This window comes from Solea solea, chromosome 12 (genome assembly GCF_958295425.1).
Source record: "Solea solea chromosome 12, fSolSol10.1, whole genome shotgun sequence".
NCBI classification, from domain to species: domain Eukaryota; kingdom Metazoa; phylum Chordata; class Actinopteri; order Pleuronectiformes; family Soleidae; genus Solea; species Solea solea.
This window is the reverse complement of record NC_081145.1, coordinates 13,355,319-13,375,673: the sequence shown is the minus strand read 5'-3', so window position 1 is coordinate 13,375,673 and position 20,355 is coordinate 13,355,319. Positions and strand designations below refer to the sequence as shown.

The 20,355-nt window shown below is 43.5% G+C and overlaps 2 protein-coding genes across 5 annotated transcripts in view; both read right to left on the bottom strand.

The window, feature by feature from the left end:
• LOC131470080 (synaptotagmin-7-like) overlaps window positions 1-12,975 on the bottom strand; it is a 33,961-nt gene extending 20,986 nt beyond the window's left edge. Inside the window, exons 1-3 of one of the 4 annotated variants that reach the window (XM_058645607.1) lie at window positions 12,810-12,975; window positions 10,181-10,588; window positions 6,856-6,987 (exon numbers count right to left, since the gene is read on the bottom strand). In XM_058645607.1, coding sequence (XP_058501590.1) covers window positions 6,856-6,987; window positions 10,181-10,588; window positions 12,810-12,889 — 620 coding nt within the window. In that variant the 5' untranslated portion in view covers window positions 12,890-12,975. Of the gene's footprint in view, window positions 1-6,855; window positions 6,988-10,180; window positions 12,359-12,809 lie in introns of those variants that run through there. The other 3 variants (XM_058645605.1, XM_058645604.1, XM_058645606.1) reach the window with 3 other exon arrangements.
• A 1,661-nt stretch (window positions 12,976-14,636) lies between these two features.
• The window catches only part of LOC131470082 (synaptotagmin-7-like), a 50,031-nt gene continuing 44,312 nt past the window's right edge, over window positions 14,637-20,355 (bottom strand). Inside the window, exons 3-4 of the mRNA XM_058645613.1 lie at window positions 17,327-17,406; window positions 14,637-15,983 (exon numbers count right to left, since the gene is read on the bottom strand). Coding sequence (XP_058501596.1) covers window positions 15,845-15,983; window positions 17,327-17,406 — 219 coding nt within the window. The 3' untranslated portion in view covers window positions 14,637-15,844. The remainder of the gene's footprint in view (window positions 15,984-17,326; window positions 17,407-20,355) is intronic.

The window sequence follows — 20,355 nt, the reverse complement described above, 5'->3', positions numbered from 1 at the left end:
ATCCTGCAAAGTTGCCCCCAACGTGTGAGGGCTGGTGGTTCTAGGCGCGGAGAGGCTCAGGATCCCCAGGAAGGGGAAAGTGCTGAGGAGGACTGGGCTGCTGTGGAAGGGTCTGGGAATAGTCAGCTGCCAGAGCCCAGTGAACAGTATGGAGAGGTGGGGATGGAGGCGCTGCCTGCTATGACCACTCAGGAGATTCGGGCTGGACAGAAGGCAGACCCCACCATTGGCCCTGTCTTACATTTCAGGAGCCGGAACCAGAAACCGGGTCACAGGGACAGGAAGGAAGTGGGTGTTAGTGGGGGCCTTCTTTTAAAGGAGTGGAGGAGGTTAGTGGTCAGAAGAGGCATTTTATACCGCCGTGTCAGAGATTGTCGCCGAGGAGTGGTAGAGCAGCTGGTACTGCCAGAGAGGCTGCAGACAGCCGTCAAAACAGCTCTCCATGATGACTCCGGGCATTTAGGATTTGAGAGAACACTACAGTCGATAAGAGAGCGATTCTATTGGCCGAGAATGTTCCAGGAAATCAAAACCTGGTGCGAGCAATGTGAGAGGTGCTGCCTTAGGAAGACCCCCACTGCCACTGTCAGAGCTCCCCTTGTCAGTATCCACACCAACGTCCCCATGGAGCTGGTCTGCATTGATTTCTTGTCACTGGAGAAGTCGAAAGGTGGCATTGAAAACGTGCTCATTGTCACTGACCACTTCTCCCGTTATGCACAAGCTTACCCCACTAAGGACCAGAAGGCAGGCACAGTGGCTCGGATACTGTGGAAGAACTTTTTTTGCCGGTTTGGGTTTCCTGCAAAGTTGCATGCGGACCAGGGACGGAACTTTGAAAGTGCAATGGTGAAGGAGCTGTGCAAGTGCACAGGCATTGCGAAAACCCATACCACACCCTACCACCCACAGGGCAACGGGACCACCGAAAGATTCAACCGGACGTTAATGAACATGTTGGGGACACTGGAACCACACTTGAAGTCAGGCTGGCATGAACATGTGGACGCCATGACACATGCTTATAACTGCTCACGACATGACTCCACTGGCTTCAGCCCATACTACCTCATGTTTGGTAGGCACCCAAGGCTCCCAGTCGACCTGGTCTTTGGATCCCTTACCACTAACAAGTCGGGTGACTACACCGAATATGTCCAGACTCTGCGTGACTCTCTGGCGGAGGCCTATGCCCTGGCCAATCAGTCCTCACAGAATGCTAAAGACCAGCAGAAGAAGTATTACGACAAGAAAGCAAAGAGTGATGTGTTTGGCCCCGGCGATAGAGTTCTGATCAAAGTCTGTCATGTGGAGGGGAGACAGAAGTTGGGGGACCGATGGGAGTCACGCCCGTATGTGGTAGTAAAGAAGCAGCCTAGTTTGCCTGTGTATGTGGTGCGGTTGGAGGATGGAGGAGCAGAAAGGGTGGTGCACCGGAACCTCCTCACTCAGTGCATGTTTCTCCCTGTGGAGCGAGGAAATGGATTGTGGTTGGAAAAGAGTGAGTTCGACAATGAGGCATGGAATGCCAGCATGGAGTTGGATTCAGAAGGGGAAGCAGGAGGTACTGAGAGAGGTGAAAACGGAGGTATGGCTGGAACGGTATGTGGAGAGGAGGAGCACACAGATACGGATCTGGACGAGGTGGGGACAGAGGAAATGAGAAAAGGAGGCATGTCTGTGACCGGTGGTGGTGCCACTTCTTCTACACCAAGGGCAAATATGCCAAGGAGAAACCCCGAGAGGAAACGGCAACCCCCTGACAAACTCTCATTGGCGTCCCACATCGTGATGGAAAGTGGGGAGCAGAAGTTAGAAAGGGGACGGAAGCTTTGGCAGAAAGTCAAAGCAAGACGGACGGCTGGAGGCATATAAAACCATACCAAATACACACCATACACATTAACAGATGACTACACATGCCTCATTCACACCTAATGCTCACACACACACAGATCATTTGCATACACTCAATATTGCACAAACGTTATTTTACTATTAGCGAAGTATTACTGTTCTGATTACCGCAGGTTTTATTGTAAATGTGTTGCTATTTTTTGGTTAGTCTGATGGCAAGGATGCCATCACTTAAACAAGGGGTGGATGTAACATGGTGTATGTGTTGCGCTGTTGTGCACTATTAGAGTACTATAGAGTACTAAATATTTAATTATTTCTTTTTTTTAATTATTTTATTTGTCTATTCCCACTGCCCGTAGAATTGACGTGTGTTACGCAGGAGACGCCGTGTTGCGTTCAATGTACGCCGTTTATTCTACAGGTAGGTCATGGTGGAATGTTGCTCCTTAAACTTAATTATTCTTTTGTGTGGAATGCTGCTTAAAACTCTGCGAGGGAGATTTTACGTTCTCTGTGTTGTAGTAGTGTGATAGGTTTTGTGTGTGGTATATTTTAATTACGTTATCTTGAGCAAGCTCTTTGTGTTTTGTTTTGATTTGTGGTTGCTAATTATGTTAGCTCCCGGGCGCTAGCGGATGTTGACGTGCCCGGTGTACTGTACTGTTGCGTTCAATGTACGCCGTTTATTCTACAGGCTGTCGTGGTTACTGTGGTGGTGCTACGAGTAATAAACGGTCTCATCACCATTAACAATCGACTCTGCCTCCCGTGATTCTTTCGGGAGACACACTTCCCCTCGCCGGCAACACCATAACCTAAACACAACGCAGAGTATCGGCGGGCGGAGTGGCTGCGGCAGAGTGTGGGTTACATATATTTATGTACATAAAGGTGATATGATCTGGAAACGCGCTTCAAAAGAAGCTTTTATATTAGCTTAAAATGTATGTGACCAAAGAATGATCCAACGTTACGCTGACCTAAACACACCATCCTTCTCCACATTAAGGTTAAACTCCTCTTTCTAAGACTATGACGCAGAAGCACATTGCAATGACGTTAAATAAACATGTATTTTAATTGATTTAGCTGAAAACAGCCATTTGTCATCAAGTTAAGCATTGTGATAAACCCATAAATTATAAAGCGATATGATATGGCTCAGCAGGCAATTAACAGGCACTCGACGAATCCCAGGATGCATCGCGTCTTTGATGCGGAGAAATATACGTCCACATCTATTAATATCTCCACAATGTATTCAGAAACAAGAAACAACCTCACTGGCTTACGCAAAATGATGCAACGCGCATGGATGATTAACTGAAAGACCAAAGGCATGGATTCACTGTCTAAGTGGCACAAAGACACATCCTGCCTCCTCTGCCATGAACATCCATCCTCACTGGAATGTTGTGCTGCTGCTGCTGCTCAAGGAGAATTCTAGATTCAAAGCTCTTGAGGATTTGCCGTTTCTCTTTATAGCAACCGAGGAGGAGACGCCATAGTATAGATTCACTCAGTCGCAACAGGAATTTACAAGTGAAGACCAGTGAGCCCTTAACGAGCCACTCTATAACCCTAATTAAGCTTTCTAAGCTCCACGACCTATTGATGACTGGGATGTAAACATCTCAGCATGTGTGAACCCAGGATTAAAGCAACACCCAATTTAGTGCCTTTGCTATTTATTTATTTATTTATTTTTTTTTTTTTTTTTACAACCAACTCTCCTTCACATTTGTGTGCAAGTGTTTAGCCGTGGTTTGGAAGTCTCCACCACCACTACCATCAACTACGGTGCCGTTCAAATCTGAACGGCGTCTGTCAGCTCCTGCTTCACTTCATAAAAAAAACACCACTGATAAATGCTTTCATCCAGTGAAGACGTGTAATAAATACCACACATTATAACACCTTCTTGTGTAACACGGCCTTCGTCTTCACCACCTATTGCCAGGCAACCATGAAGCATAAACATTTAGCTGGAGGGTAAATGTAAATATCCTCTCTTGTTATGCTGTTCTGTTTTGTTGTTTCCACAGGTGGAAGAAGGACGCAGATATTGTTTTCTTAAGTAAGAATAATGCTACAAATACAATCAGCATGTTTAAATTTCACCTTCATTTCCTGTTTATCCTGTTATGTTACAAGTATTTGGAAGTTGCAGCTGTTCCAGGTGGAGTTCATTTAAATAGGTAGCATTAGCAAGTGGATCCAAACACAGGATTTGGGTTTCCTCCAAAAGTTAATCGGATTAATCTAAGAAGTAGTGAGATGATTAAAATGTTATTCAATCACTTCTAATTATTTAAATATTGAATTATTTTAACATGTTGTGCAAATGGATTATTCAAATTAAACCATGTACTGTATGAAGTTGAAATTGAACATCTGGAAACTACACAAAGACCAAAAAGATTTTGTTTTATCGTCAAACATAATGTTTTAAAAGTTATCTGAATTACATGAATGTACATTAACCTTTAAATACAGGTGTCAGAAACAGAAACACCACTAACTGTCTCACTAATGACATTTCTGTGCAGAAAACAGCAATTTTCTCCACACAAGACGGGAGATTTGACTTTGAAGTTAGCACTCGCGTTCTCTCAAGAAGCGTCTTTTTTTTGTTTGGCTGAAATAATATGGCATGTCGTCCATACAGTATAGTTTAGTTTAATGAAGTCAAAGAGGTGCAACATGAATGAAGCAGGTATGGAGATGAATTCACAGACAGAGCGATGATATGTCGACACAGAGGGGTGTGGAAAGCGAGAGGCATATGAAAGAGCGGTTCTGTCTCCAGCTCGATGCAAGTGTGTGATTGATTATATCACGCTCAGACATCTGTGAAGTCAGCTCGAACACCACATGGATATCACATAGTCCCTTGAATTTCGATTAAACTGTGGACTTATAACGTCTACTCGTGCCTCCACATTTAGCTTTCAATTGAAGTGTGGCTAAATCATTCATTAGACATCTGAAATTGTAATTTGTCATGAAACAAACAAAACAACGCGAGGCTGAAGTGGAATTAGTTTACAGCCCAGGAGAGAGACAGACAGACTCTCACTAAAGGGCAAATACATTACCAGCTTTCATTATAGAGTCGAATCAGTTTTTTTATTCCCAAACTTTTCTATTGTTTATAGACTGAAAGCTGCCAGTCATTCTGTTTTGACTAAAACAAATTGAATGAACCCCAGGTTAATCTAAAAAAACACCACAACACACTAAATCCCCATTAATCGAGGCCAGTCTTGCTGGACCAAACAGCCTGTGGTTCCTTCTTGTTGTTTAGACCATTAGTGGTTTCCAGCCATTTAAGGAGGATTTCAGATGAACTCAAACAGCGGTAAGATGTAATGTGGACGGAAAATTGTGGCTCAAAAGCTTTCACACTAATCGTGAGCAATGGAGGCAGTTTTGATTCGGTGCTCCTTGGTAACTCCATGCAGTGCTGTGTTGACTCTGACAAAAGGCCACCAGATGCTTCGGGGGAAGAGACTGAAATGAGGCAGAATAACAAAGAGACAGTCTCTGTCACTGTTTGTTGGCAAAAGGGTAGCTCTACAGACAAAATCCTTACGAAAGATTAAGGAGATTACTAATTCAGAGACAATTGTTATGCGGAAGACAACAGGAAGTTGTGTAAATGTCTCAGATGTGCAGCTTCATGCTGCGGCGGCACGAGAAAACTGTTACCATCTGTGTTGCAGTGGAGCCCCGCTTTTAAACCATGTGTCAAATTACTGAAACACTTGTAAATGAGGAATAATTGGTGTGACAAATAAATCCGAATTTGTTCACCCTCCACTGCCAGTTCGTCTTAAGGTGTGTGTCGTATAATGTATCTCCAAGTTGTCTGCAATTAGTCACAGAATCAAAGTGAGGTTAAAATGGCTTAATTGGACTGCAGAGGAAGTCAAGTGTGGCACATCTGCCTCCGGCTAGATCAACACGCACTAGTACAAATCATCAGAACCGTCATCCATGGCTGAAAAAGAACAACACAAACAGAGCGGTTTGTCTCACAAGACACACAACTGTACTAACGCGTTAGTCTTTGCCCATTTTATTTCATAAAAATATCTTCTGGCTTTATTCCTCGACAGAACGCGAGAGCAATTATTTTGGGAGATAGGTGATCATGTGGAAAGTGGTTGGCAAGGAAAAGGTTTATTTTTAGCAGCATGTTTATGTAAGTGACTAACATGTTGTGGAATGATGAAGGGGCTCTCTGGGCCCTCGGTGAAGCTACAGAGACGGGACACAGAGCAGCAGAGAGTGATTGAAGTGAGCTAATGAGCAGGAGGGGGAAAATGAACAGTGTGAGTAAAAAAAAAAAAAAAGACTGGGATAATAAAAGCACCAACATACAAAGGGAATATGACAATTACCAATGAAGATGCCTCAGTAACGTGGTCGTGGAAAGGCAAACAAATGGAGATAAAATGGTGGAGGAGAATATCATAGTGATAGGGGAGATAATTATCATGGTGGAGATAAAAATACCACTGGCATGAGAAAACACAGTTTCGACTGTGTGGATTTATTTATTTTTTCTCCCGGAAAAAAAAAACAGAAAAAGGGACATCCAGCCTGTCACTGCTGTGAGTTATCCTCCTCCAGCCAATACCCATATTTAGTCACTATCTATTTACACATCTTGGCATTGTAGCTTTTTTTGTTGTTTATTTGGTTTCATGGATAGTTTTTTTTTTTCCTCTTCAAGTATCGAGCCGCGATGCTGTTTCAGTTGTACGTCTGAGGCACAATGCGCTTAAGTGCAATGACTCACCAAAAACACTACACCACTACTCTCATCTACCTAGATTCTGAAAAATCTCTCTCGTTAGTCTTCAATATATATATCATATCATATCATATCATATCCTTTCTGTCCTTTCATTTGCAACCCATTCTCTCTCTCTCTCTCTCTCTCCCACATACACACACACACAAGTACTCTCATACATTATCTGGTACCTCTTCTCAGGTGGGGGCTCCTGACTGGCTGGTGGTGCTGCCTGCGTTGTTTCCTGCAGGTCAGGGATATTGGCAAAGTCATCTTGCTCAGCCACACCTATGGCCAAAGCCAGGACCACCATCTTCCCTTCACTGGCTCCCCCATAAAAAGATACACGGTAAGAGATAGAGACAGACAGACAGACAGAAAAAGAGGCAAGAACAGAGAACAGATGCAAGGGAGAGGGAGACCGAACAGAAACAGGGTGTGGTGCAGGGAGAGAGAAGAAAAGACAGGTAATTTCAGGTGAAAACCAGGACAGAAAGCAGAGAGGCAGTGGGACAATCAGAGATCTATGAGAATCTTAACACTGTAAAACCACAAAACATCTGAGCAGCAAGTCCAGGGAAGGATATTAAACGACAAATCCAAATGAATAACGACTTCAATGAGGTGGTGGCGATGACGGGTGCAGGCTTTGTTTACATCATATAGACCATAAATAAGGGAACTGGAGTTGATTAATTAATGATTGCTGTTGGATGTGATGTTCATCCGCTTGCACACATGTGAAAGGTGTGCACGCACACACAGTACAGGCCCGTGTGCACACTGGCGATGCAAACCACCCACACGCGGAGTCATTTATCTAGTTATTTAACCTGCCTTCTGCTTTCCCTCCAGACTCACCTTTCCCATCGAACATAGCTGTCATCTTTCTCCAGAGTTGAGATTTAATTAAGCCTCATTAAGAGGATCTAGACTAATTGTTTCTATTTGAGTGACACAGTATCTTGAGGTGCATGGTGTATGTCATCGTTTTCTGGGTCACTGCTCTCTCCGCGTTGCACTCTTCTCATTTCATCTTCTCTATTATGCTACAGTCGCCCTCCAAATCCCTGTTTCCCCTTCATCCGACTCAGATCTATACAACATGACCGAACTGGTATTGATACCATAAAGACTATTGGAGCCCTCTTCTCCCATCAAGCGCAAAAAAAAAGAAAAAAGGGCATTTGCACTCAAGAATATTGGTAAAACACTTCAATCAATGTGCCGAACATTAAGGAAGTACAAGTGAGAGAGAGGGGACAGACATTAATGGCACTGGGACATATTATTGATTTTAAGCCAAAAAGCATGAAAACTCCTCTCCCAAGAGATCCTTTAGGTCAAACTACTCCACATGGCTATTTGTGTGGATGACACTAACAAACTCATTAAGCATATAGACCTGGTCAAAATGAACTGGCTGAAACAATGGTCTGTTTCTTGGCCACTCTGTCGTCAATCACCTGAGGTGTTAGAAATACAGCAGTGCCCTCAATCCCACACTTCCAATGATAGATCCTATAGAGTTGACAATAATGGGTGATATTCTCCATGACATTGGGTCTTTGTCAATGTGCTGCATTGCTAATGCTCAGTTAGCCCGCGGCGTCGGTTAAGCTGTGTCATAATCAAACGCTCTAAGCTTCAACGCACATAACTGAGAGAGAAAAGGTTCTGGTAAGGAGCTCCTGTGAAATGGATTCAGTGCAAAGGCGCATTAAACTCATGTTGTACCTTGGCAGTGTCCTTCCTTATCCTTTCACCCTGTCGCTCTCCCCCGTGTCATCCCTCCCTCCTCCACACTGGCCCTGCAGCAACAATATGTTGTGGAAGTAATGGTGCGGGTGACATAAGATCGATGCTTCAGGGTTAACTCAAATCTACACACCACTGCTTAACCCTTGTTCTTATACTGATGCACAGTGACACATGGCCTGTGTGACGTGCACATGCTGACACACGTGTCAGCAGATTTACGATTGGCGTAAACGTAACAGTGCTACTGGAAAGAGGTGTGCCCTTGAATTGGTAAATACTAGTTACCCTACACTTGGGACCTCTGTGCTATAAACACTGACCTCGTCGGGACCAGTGGTCCTCATGACACCCAGGAGGACACATTTTAAATCAAACCTATTTCTGTTGAGGTTTTAAGGTGAAGGTTAGAATTGGGTTTAGGTTAGGGTTAGGTTTAGGCAGTCAGTTGTGATGGTTAAGGTAAGGGTAAGAGGCGAGTGCTTGAGTGACATCATGCCACTTTCTGAAGTCAGGCTACTGTAGTGCATTACATTTGTAACCACAATTAGAATCTTTTTTTTTAGCTTAAGCAATATTATTTCTGTTTAAGCAATAAGACCACTAATGGTCTAAATGTGATATAAATAATGTCATTATGGACCAGCATTATAACAGTATGAAAAGATAGAAAGAACGAATAACAGAACAGTTTATAACTGTGCAGGATATGCGTCACTAGTGTGTCTTCTAAAGGATCAGTAAGAAATAATAGTTTGTATTTGAATGAGTCAAGAATGTGAGACTTTTTCTTGACTTTTTCTTTGACCCATGAACATCCTGAGTCAACCCCATTCTCTCTGTCCTGCAAACACAATAGCAGCAGAGTGGCTGAATGCCATCTAAACAGATGATACTGTTTAGCCAAGCACACCAGCATAAACAATTGAACACAGACTGGGATACAAATAGCCTGCAACGTGTCCTGACGTCCTTGCTGTTTTTCATGCACATGATGCACATTCACTCTAATTTTAGGAACTTTTGATTTTGTGACAGATTGCTCAGTAAGACACTTTGCAACTCAATACAGCACTATAGGTGAACACCATTATTGCCCATGATGCATCTATTCATTAAACCCGTACAGTTAAGATTTGAAAGGATCATAAAACATATCACGTAACAATAAACTGTATATACGCCCGCTTTAATTAACACGATCTTTAATTGTTAATAACTGTGTGTGATCTGTTATGTCTTGATAGAATTAGATGTTAATCCATCTCCTACACAACAACAGCTCATAAATGTGTAACACAAGCATTATTAATATTTATCAGAGATTTCTCAAATGAGCATACCATGGGCTTCCATTTCAAATATCTATTTAACAGTATGGGATACAAGGAATTAGGATGTAAACAAAGGCTTCATTTTGTGTATGCATGGACCCGAGCAGTCACATTAAAACACAAACAGTTCAGTACAGTATCATGAGTCACAGATGTAATATCCTTCCCTGAATATCAGCTCAGGTGAAAACTAAAAAGAAAGCACCAAAAGGAAGAAGCACAGAAGTGCATTTCACAAAGGTAAAGGTTAAAGCAGATTAGTGAATGCATTAAAGATACTAAAACTTTATAGAATAAAGCCACGTGACATCACTGAAAATAACCTGTGGCATTTCAGACACTCTAAGACACAGACAGAGACACAGGCCTGAGCAGGTGACATTAAGACTCCAGAAAGATATGAAAGAGCAATGGAGAGACTCACATGAAGGACTTGACATCCAGGCCACGATTTCGCATCTGGTCCATCATGTAATCCCAGCTGCCAGGATTGGCCCGTGAGCGTCCTGCTGCTCCGCCTCCCCTATAGCGAGAGGCACCTGCTCCTGCTGGGCTACCCCGTGCACCCCGGGGACCACCTCGTGTACTTGCACCCCCACCTTCACCACCTCCCTCTCCTCTCCCAGCACCCCCTCCTCCCCCAGGTTGTCCGGGTGCAGTGTGTAACTGTCCCAAGCTCTGGGAAGTGGTGGGAGGGTGGCTAAGACCAGGGCCTGATGAGTGGATGAGAGGCTGCTGAAGGCTCTGCTGGCGCAAGAGCGTCCGAGGCCGGTCCGGCCCAGAAGGGATGTGATCCAGAGTGGATGCATAGGATAAGACCTGATCCCCAAAGCTGGGAGGGCAGAGGAGCAGGGAGGAAAGAGAGCGTGATGTAGGCCATGACCGGCAGAGGAGAGGACGAGAGAAGAAAGAGTCAGAGGCCACAGAAGGGGAAGAAGAGAAGGATGCAGGAGAGTGGTCACGGCAAGAGGAGGTAAGTTGGTCAGAAGTGGTGAGAACAGGAGATGAAAAGTAGACGAGGGAGAAAGAATCAGAGATAAGACAAGGTGGCACAGGACAGTAGGAGGAGGTCAGGTTGGTATCAGGACACATACAGGAAAGTTCATCCAAACAGGAAGTGGATGATCGCCAGAGACATGGGGACAAAGGTGGAGAGGGGATATTTGAGGAAAGAGAGGAGAACGAAGCAGAGGGAGGAGCATTGGGAGTAGGTGAGAGGAAGAGAAGGAGAGAGAAAGAGAGCAACATGAGGCAGCAGCAGTAACAGCAGTAGCAGAAATAGCAGTAGATGGTGCAGCTTGAGTGGTTGCTGTGGGCAGTGTAGTGCTCATGGTGCTGCGTCGGGCAGCAGCGTGCAGACTGTGAGCTCGCCCTGTGTGTGTGCACCTTGCGCGTCTGTGTGTGCGGTCTGCGTGGGGGTGTGTTCCGCGTGGCCAGTGGTCGGATGTGCGCCGTCTGACTGGAGCGGTTACGCGTCACCTGACTGCGTCTGAACATGTGGATTGAAGTTCTGCAGCCTCCGAGTCTTCCCGATGAGGGTCTCTTGGTGTGATGAGAGATCCCCATTTTCTTCACTCGTCAATTAACTTTTCCCATGTCTGATCGCCTCTCCTCCTTTCTCTCCAAGTCTTTTTCGTCTTTTAAATACATACTGCACCTCTAGAGACATCCCACCAGCCAACCAAGTCCGACAGTATGACTCCCTCCCTCTGTCAGTCATTTTCCACTCCACCCCCTAATAAATGCTGTTTAATTGGCTCATTAGCTTGTCAACATACACATAGTTCACATTATTTCTAATAAACGTGGTCTCTACATTAATCCTTAATTATTTTTTAAACATATTCTCTACTCCCTAAATATATTCTCCTCTCGCTCTTAATGCTGTGTAACCTAGACTACCAGAATTAGGTCATGAGAGCTATTCACATCACTTAGGTGCAGTTTGCTCTGCTTTGCATTACTGCACCTAATACAATTTTGCAATAAGGCTTTCAGTGTGCTATCCATCACATTTAACTGTCACAAACACAAGGATAGAATGGGTAATGGAAGGTTTAGCAGAAATGAAACCGTTTGTGGGCAAAACAGAAGAAAAGCAGTGAGGAGTGGCAGCAACAGAACGATGGAGAGAGTGATGGGAATGATAAGAACACAGAGTGACGATGGAGGAGAGACAGAAAATGGGGTGCGAGACACAAACACAGGAGACACAGACACTTATAGCAGCCTGAAAATAGAATCCAATTATAGACGGGGGGCAAAAAGAAAGATGACAAGAGGAGGGAATGAGGGAATGAGGAGTGAGGTAGTGATGAGTGTAAATGTGTTGTGGGGGAAGAAATCACAGGCACGAGGTGCCAAAATAAGGTGTAAAGATTCTTGGAAACTAAAAATTAACTGCCTCATTCCGACACGCTGAATATACAGTTGACATGAAACCATGTCATATGTCACGGTTGTGAGATACATGTAGCCCTATGTCTACTTGACATTTCAGCCTAAATCTTAATTAAACAGTGAGCTGACAGCATGTTAACACATGACTTCACCCAGTGTGTGAAAATGAGACACTGTTGAAACTGTGCAGTTACTTACATAAATATTATATATTCCCATTCTATATGTATATATATATATATATATATATATATATATATATATATATATATATATATATATATATATATATATATATATATATATATATATATATATATATATATATATATATACATATACACTGTTCAGCATGGTTGGCTGTCTCAGCTGAAGGTTTGAGTCACTGTGTTTCAGTGCGAGATGCTATTATTGTCCGCTGATGATGAGAATTTAACCCCCCGGCGCTCACACCTTCATTTGTGCCCACATGCTCACCTTGATACATGAACTGCACCTCCCTCCCCGCTGAACTTGACCTGACTTTCACAGCTTCAATCATCTAATAATAGCCGGTTGCACAGGTAAACATTTGCATAGTGATACACAGAGTTCAGTTTTGCTGCACAGACACTGAAATGTTGACGTTTTAAATTGTCCAGTTGTGAACTCACTTGCTGGGTCTCAATCCTCCGGACTGCATGTGGCCCTGGATGGTCTGCCACCTCCCGGCCTTCACTCCCTCTGCCACCATGCTCTTCACGCTGTCACTGCGATAAGGACCCCCCCCATCATCCCCATGCCCAGTTGCTGCCCCCTTCTGACCCCCTGACACTGCCCCACTATGAAAGAGGGACAGGGAGCAAAGGTCCCACGGCAGACAGAGGGCGGGGGGAGTAACGACAGGCAGAGGAGAAAACACAAGTAAAGACACGCAAAAAAGAGTGTGAGAAAAAGACAGACAGGAAAACAGGAAAGTAGATTGAGTAACTACGTGGCTATTGGGAGGTGAGACAGGTCAGTGGAGTGTGTGAGGGGGCAGGTCTAGTTTTCCGGGCCAAGTGAGCGAAAAGGAGGAAAAGAGGCAAATACACAGACCCTGTGAAGGGTGGAAAAGCAGCAAGAAATCACGCCTCAGGGCCTTCAGGACCAGCATTACAGTTGCCAGCATTCACGAGTGGCAACAGTGTGTGGACGCTGGTCATTTACTTCTAATTTTCTCATTCATTTCGGCATTTTAATCCTGAAATGTGCTGCTACACAAAGCCATTCAGCAGCAGCAGCAGCGGCAAAGTAGTGAAGTGACTCATGAGCAAATAATCGACTCATTTGAGCATTCATCCAAAGTGACATTCAGTGTCATTCCTGTAAAACATTTGCTTCACTCTGTTTTCTGTAGAACTTAACGTGCTTAGCGTTAACAACAGTACACAGGAAGTATATATACCTAAAGTGCACAGTGGAGGAGATCATGATCTCAAAAAAGAGGGAATAATGTTAAGAAATGAATATGTTCATACTTAAAAGAAGGTGCCAACTCGTATTTCATTTCAAAGCTGGTTTTGGGGTTTTTAAATGTCATGATATTCTAAACGCAGTGATGATCAAAAATAAAGCACAGTAGTGCCCTCTGGTGACATGATTTTCATTAATATGCATGGTGCTCCTGCTCCAGGAGGAGACAAAATAGGAGTTACAGAAGCCACTGTCGCCTGGCGTGTAAGCCTGGGATCTGTGTGTGTGTCTGGTGCGCTTGGATCCTGTCCCTTTGAAGGTCACCTTAAACATTTAATTTTTTTGACCAGATGACCCGACAGTGCACGTGGATAAGTCATCAATCACAACAACAGCATGGATGACACTGCTGGAGCAATGGTCAACACGGGAGACATGGGCCTCATTTATCGAGCCGGGCACGAGGTTCAAATCTTTACTCTTTATTAAAACATATGCATGTGTCTATCTGTTTCTGACTAATCCTTACGTGATTTACAAAAGAAATACAGCAATATTACTTTTTTCTATTTCAGACCTTTCTTAAATTCAAAATCAATCTGTACATTTGAAAAATGTTTCTGTCAATTCACTGTGACCCTTTTTTTTCAAGACTGCGGCTGACGTTTACATAAATTACACGTTCAGTAAGGACTATTGAAATACATTTCCAATAAATCTCTTAAAATGAAGATTGACTGAGCAAAGAAAGTAGCCCGTCTTAATAAATGAGACCCACTGTGACTGAAAAGCTGCTGATCTCCAGAGAATATTGGACAGAAAATGATTTCACGTCTGTCTGTTGATTTTTAGCAACATGTGATTGATTAACGTCAGGTCATACTCTGTCACTCCATGTTAAAAAAAGATCATTTTGATGTTTTAATTAATTAAAGTAACTTAATTAAATGGCAGCCTTTTAGACAGCTGCACACAGTACTGACAAAAAATAAAAAAATAAAAATTTTACCATTACTGCAGTGAAAACTTTTTCCTTTTTTTGAGGGCCTATGAAAAACTGCGGACAATAAATTACAACCTTGAGGGTTGTTTTTTTTATGAATTTCTCAGGCCCCTGCTGGTTACCTAAGATCAGCAGCCGCCATCTTCAGGCAGAGTTTTCAGACGTTCATAAGCACACGTCTACCCCTTTTCTCCAGGCGATTTAACACACAATCCACAACTGCTGGGTCTATTAAAGATGATCAGTTATTAGACACTTTATCAGACAGATGCCTGGTAGCAGGATGTCTAAGCTTAGAGCCCTCGTTGTGCCCAGGGGGAAATGGGTATGACCTTGCAGGTGCTTTATTGGATTCAAGTGTCAAGTGAGTGAAAAAATACTTTTACTGCATCAAGTGCAAACACTGTTACCTCAATTCTCAAAATGGCAGGTGGTGGATGAAGCTGAAGAGCTTACAATGTTAGTAGTGCGCTGAACATTAACTATTAGGCTGAGGACGATCAGAGAGAAGCCACAGACAGATGTAAACCACAGGTGAACACTGGCACCACACTGCAACCTGGTGTAACGGTCAACCCTCCACACTAACAACAGCAACAACTACAACCACGAAAAGGCAAGTCTCAGGTCAGACAAGCAAAGGACAAGGAGATGCATAGGTTACAGAGAAGGTGGGTTAAAGTATACACATGTCATTTGGAGAGGAAAGGCTGTATGAGGGTTGTCCGTCTCCATGGTTACAGCCCATGGGAGAAAGGGGAGAGGTTAAAGGTCAGGAGTTAGTGGGACTGGCAGGGCTGCAGGGAGTAGGGGGGCATGTGAACATACGCCTCTGTGTTCATTAAAAGGTGACAGGACGTGAGGTGTAGCAGCAGAAATGAGCCTGGAGGGTTACAGAGCTGTGCCGCTTACCTCACGCAGTCATAGTCAAATGGCTGCGGCGGGGAAACTTTAATGTGCATACATGACATTTGCTAAGCTGATTACGAGTAATCATTAGTAACTCTGTGTGCCCCCCAGTGTGCTAACATTGGGTGGGTTGATATTGTTGCCGCTATTACGAGTATTAATGGAAATGCCATCATACAACAACATTTATACATCCACAACAAATCGTTCAATTTGGAAAGGAAAGGAAAGTAAGGAGATGAGAGGGATAAAGGGAAAGGGGCGGGGGTGGGAGGTGGCACTGCCCCTGTCTCCTTACAGCCCTGCTCAGGGGAAGGTCTCTTACCAGCCTTGAACCAAGACTCACTTGAGTGTGAGGCGAGGATCTCCATATGGAGCATAGGGAGAAATGTTTAGTACGAACTCCTTGGGAGGATAGGAGCTCCACCTCTGCTGCACTGTGCTGCTGTCATTGTTATTCCAAAAGTCTCTGTCTAGATCACTGGGGCCAAAGAGAGAGACAGGTCAGAGCAACACAGCTATAGAAAGCCTTGGCACCAACCAACCATTCGACAACAGGCGGTCCCGATTTCAGCGACAATGAGAGAGCTTGGTTTGAGGGAAGAGAGTTGGTCTTATACGATGACATCAAATCAGAGTCTGTTTCTACCAAAAGTTGACAACTCACTGTCATGTTTCAGTTTCACAAATACAAAAGGAGCAGCCTGGAGGGAAAAGGTAATCACAAAAGCCTTTCATAAAAGCAATGAGGAGCAGCAAACATAGAGATATAGAAAACAGATAGGCAGCAAGAAAAGAGGAAGTTATAATCAGATGAATACAAACAGCATGTGATTACATTCTGTTCATCTAGTACAGCACCACTGACAAAACACATTTGAGTAAACAGTAAGGACTCTGGCCCCTATCCTCCACGTGAGCAAAGAGAATGCAGGGAAGCATGAGACACAAGACAAAGAGATAAATCGCAGCCATTCAAAGTAGAGAGGGGAAAAAGGTGAGCGGAATCACTGGTGTCATACAAGTGGCACAGCAGCGGTCAGAAGAGCAGCACAGGGACAGAGCACGAGAGAAAGCCAGTGTGCAAAGAGGAGGTTGAAGGTGAAATGACCAACAGAGCACACCGATGCTGCTAGAGCCAGTGAGAAAGAAAATGCAAAAATTAAGACCCCGGGTCAGATTACATTCACGGAGCTCAACTTTAGTGCTTCAAACATTCCACTGAGAAAATAAAGACCATATAGACAGAAAACATTGACATTCAAATATAGCAGTGGCAACAGCAGGCTATAGAGGGGAAATAACGATGAACAGGTTATTAGAGGCATTTCGTGGAAGAGAGTATCGTGCTTAGCCTTACACAGCTGGCATTTTCTGGGAGTGACCTATGGTCTCGCATCATCATGAACAGAAGATACCTTAACCTTAGTATGAGCCCTGGAAGAAATGTTAAATCAAAATCCTGCTCAACATCCATCCTCAAAACGATTTCACACGGAGGAACTCCAGCCCGCTGCGTTAACTCAAACCTGCATCGCTTTAAGAAATGCAGATGAGTTTGTGAACTCCTGCTCTTTGGGGGAGGCTTGCTTTACAACTCAAGATAAATGCATGAGCAGACGTGCACAACCAAACGCTTCACAGGTAAGATCATGCCGATTTAATCTACACTGATTAAATCACTAACCTTTGAATTAACATCTGCACAACATGCTCCTTATCTGCCCCCTTGTTTGTGCACGGCACATTGTACTAAGAGCTGAACCAAATGAAAGTTCATTAACACCAGATTATTCTTCCCTAAACCAGTTACTAGGCACCTACTTGATGGCTTTCTTCTCCCCTCGCCCACGTGCCGAGTCTGGAGTGTCTGCTGTTTCCACTCCTGGCTTATTCCTCTTCCCCTTGAGTCAAGCGGAGAGAGGACATTTAAAAAAGACAGAAAGAAAGAAGAGAAACAAAAGGTTAGCTCACATTTGCCCTTTGAAGCGGTGTTTCTGGTACACACATTTCAAGTGTAAATGTCCCTCCCATTATCTCAGGAACACTGTGCCATCAGTCCTTTACCTGATTATACTCATCAAAGTCAAATCAAATCTGCGGTGAAGAGCCATTTCTGACTATGATTATCATTCGAAACCGCCCTGAAATTTACATGGCAATTGCCTTTTTGAGGTAATCTGCTGGAGAGGAGCCTCTAGGAAGTCCTGCATCAGCCTGATTTCAAATAGGTAGAGCATGACCTGCAGTATCCATGGAAATAATGGCAATTTAAAGGTTTTGAGAAGTGAGGTCTGCCAAGCGCATTCTGCTGGAAAAGCTCATTACTGTTTAAGGTGTTTCACGTGTGTTACAATGCAGGTAATCTCTGCTGACACTTCTGCTACATGTGGGACAGGGTAGGGATCAGCCCGATGCTGCCCCAGATACCCCGCCTGCATCTCAGGAAGTGATGCTCTGATACACATCCACAATAGGCAAGGAAAATAAGTGGGACTAATTGCCGCCATGACTTGGCTTGGACAGTTGAACAGTAAGTCGGCTGAAGGGTGATTTCCTGAACGTGCATCTCCACACTGGAGATTTGATTTAAATTACAATGCGGTGCAAAAATATGCAATTACTCCTTTTTCCTCTTCTTCTAGTCAGAAGTTACCCCAGGTTTACCAGACCTCACTTATCGCAAACCTAGAAAACGTCCAGGCATTTTGTCTGAGTAGGTGCAAAGGGTTTTCAAAATGACTATAAATTAGGTTAAAAGATTTGTTTGTTTACAAATATAAATAATAAATAATGTGCTTAAATCAATCTCATCCACTCCTGCACTCATGCCTGCAGTTAGCTCTGTAGCGAGTAACATTTTTGTAGCCCTGCCAACCAAGATCTGATTAATCAATCGTTGGAAAGAAATGCCCAACATCATTACACCTATTAGAATTAATCAAATCCAGGTCTGCATGCAGGACAAATGTTAGACTACTAAGAAATAAAGTCCAGCAAAAACATGAAAGAAAAAAGTTTTCATAATTCCCATTAACAGCAGGTAAGCCACAGTGGATATGGACAAAGTTGACACTAAACATTCATTCATTTCATTCACCCTCTCAAGGTTTACAAGGGCAGCTGCAGCACAAAAAGAAAGCTGAAAACTATTCAATCATACTTAAATTTTGTCTCGCTTTATTAGTCTGACTGAGTAATTATGTCAATCAGAGTGAGGACATTTGCAGCCTGTATATAGAAACCACAGCTGCATCTCTGAGGAAAGGTCTTGCATTCAGGTTTAGATCTCAAAATCATCCAGGTTTAGTCAGACTGAGTCTTGAAGGTCTTTTTGGTCATTCAGATTTCTAGACCTGATCCACCATGATGTGAATGGTGCCACAGCCTGTGTGGATGGACGTAGACGTCATGAGGTGCAGACAATACACAGAGACTGTCACTTCAAACCACAGTCCACACCGTGGCTATTGTGGCTGTTGATTTAGTTGGACCTGAGCCAGAGGTGACAATCACACACCACTGTGCAAAAATGATAAAGCCCACACGGAGTAAAAATTGATATTCATCAGACACAAAGACGCCAAAACACCCACTCACACTATTGATGAATTAGAATGAACCCAAACCAAAGAGAAAAGGCCAGAAATTAATAAACACGGATCTGACAACTGGCTGAATAGCTGCATACAAACAAAGGATGGGGCTGGAGTTTAAAGAAAACCAGCCCCATCGCCTGTAGCTCAGTGGTTATGCGTGCACCAAAAGGAAGGTCAAGGTTAGATTCCCTTCTCCTCCCTAGGCAGGACAACTTAACCTAAATTCCTCCTGGCAGCTGAGCTAGATAACAGATGCGTGATATGAACATATATGTACAGTATGAATGCGTGTAAATGACAAAACTAAGTGTAAACAATGTGAGTGGCCATCAAGACTATAAAAAATCTACACATACAGACTCATGTAAAGCCATTTGTGATCATTTTGTGTTTAGCGGTTATTCCTTGCTTTATATGCTGGCCTAATATAAGTAGTAACATCAACTAATTAACCCATTAAAACATGTATACGGAGTTACAGAGAGACATTATACCATCAATTCTGTATTCTTGCATGGCGATTTCTGAGAAGGCCCCACTATCTGAAATTCTGTCAGATATAAGGAAGAGCTATCAAAGGAAGCTCATATATCATTCAATGCTGTCGTTAAACTTTCAGGACAGTGGGAATGATGATGACACAGATGGTGACTGTGAGTCCTGTAAAGAAAGGAAAAATAAAAATCGAATCCGAGAGAAAATAATAATAAAAGAAAAAACAGCCAGAAGGAGAGCGAGGAAGGAGAGTTCAGGCTGGCATGTGAGATAAAAGAGATGAGAAGGAGGGACAGGTGTGAAAAGTGAACTGAGAGAAACAATGAGTGACAGGAAGTCCCAAGAGGCATGGATGTGGAAACAAGGAGGGACTAATGCACTGTGCAACAGACACCAAATCTCATGATTGACATTTACACACACACACACACACACACACACACACACACACACACACACAGCTTCAGAACCATAAAGCATCTCCTCTGCACCTGTCCTCTAGCTCATTTACAACAGTGGATAACCAACATATTTTGCTTCCTTCTTCAATGGAGATGCGGAGGCTGCAGAAATCTACAGTGTTGAACAAATCTCAGTGGCTCTGTGGACATGAAGCAACAAACAAAGGGAATCAGCTCAATGTCCTCAATGCCCAAACCCCATATCATAACCGTGCAAATGCACCAAAGATGTTCATGAATCTGTCCAGTGGTGCATGGAACTGTGAAGAAAAAGAGTCAGAGACCAATATTACTAAAT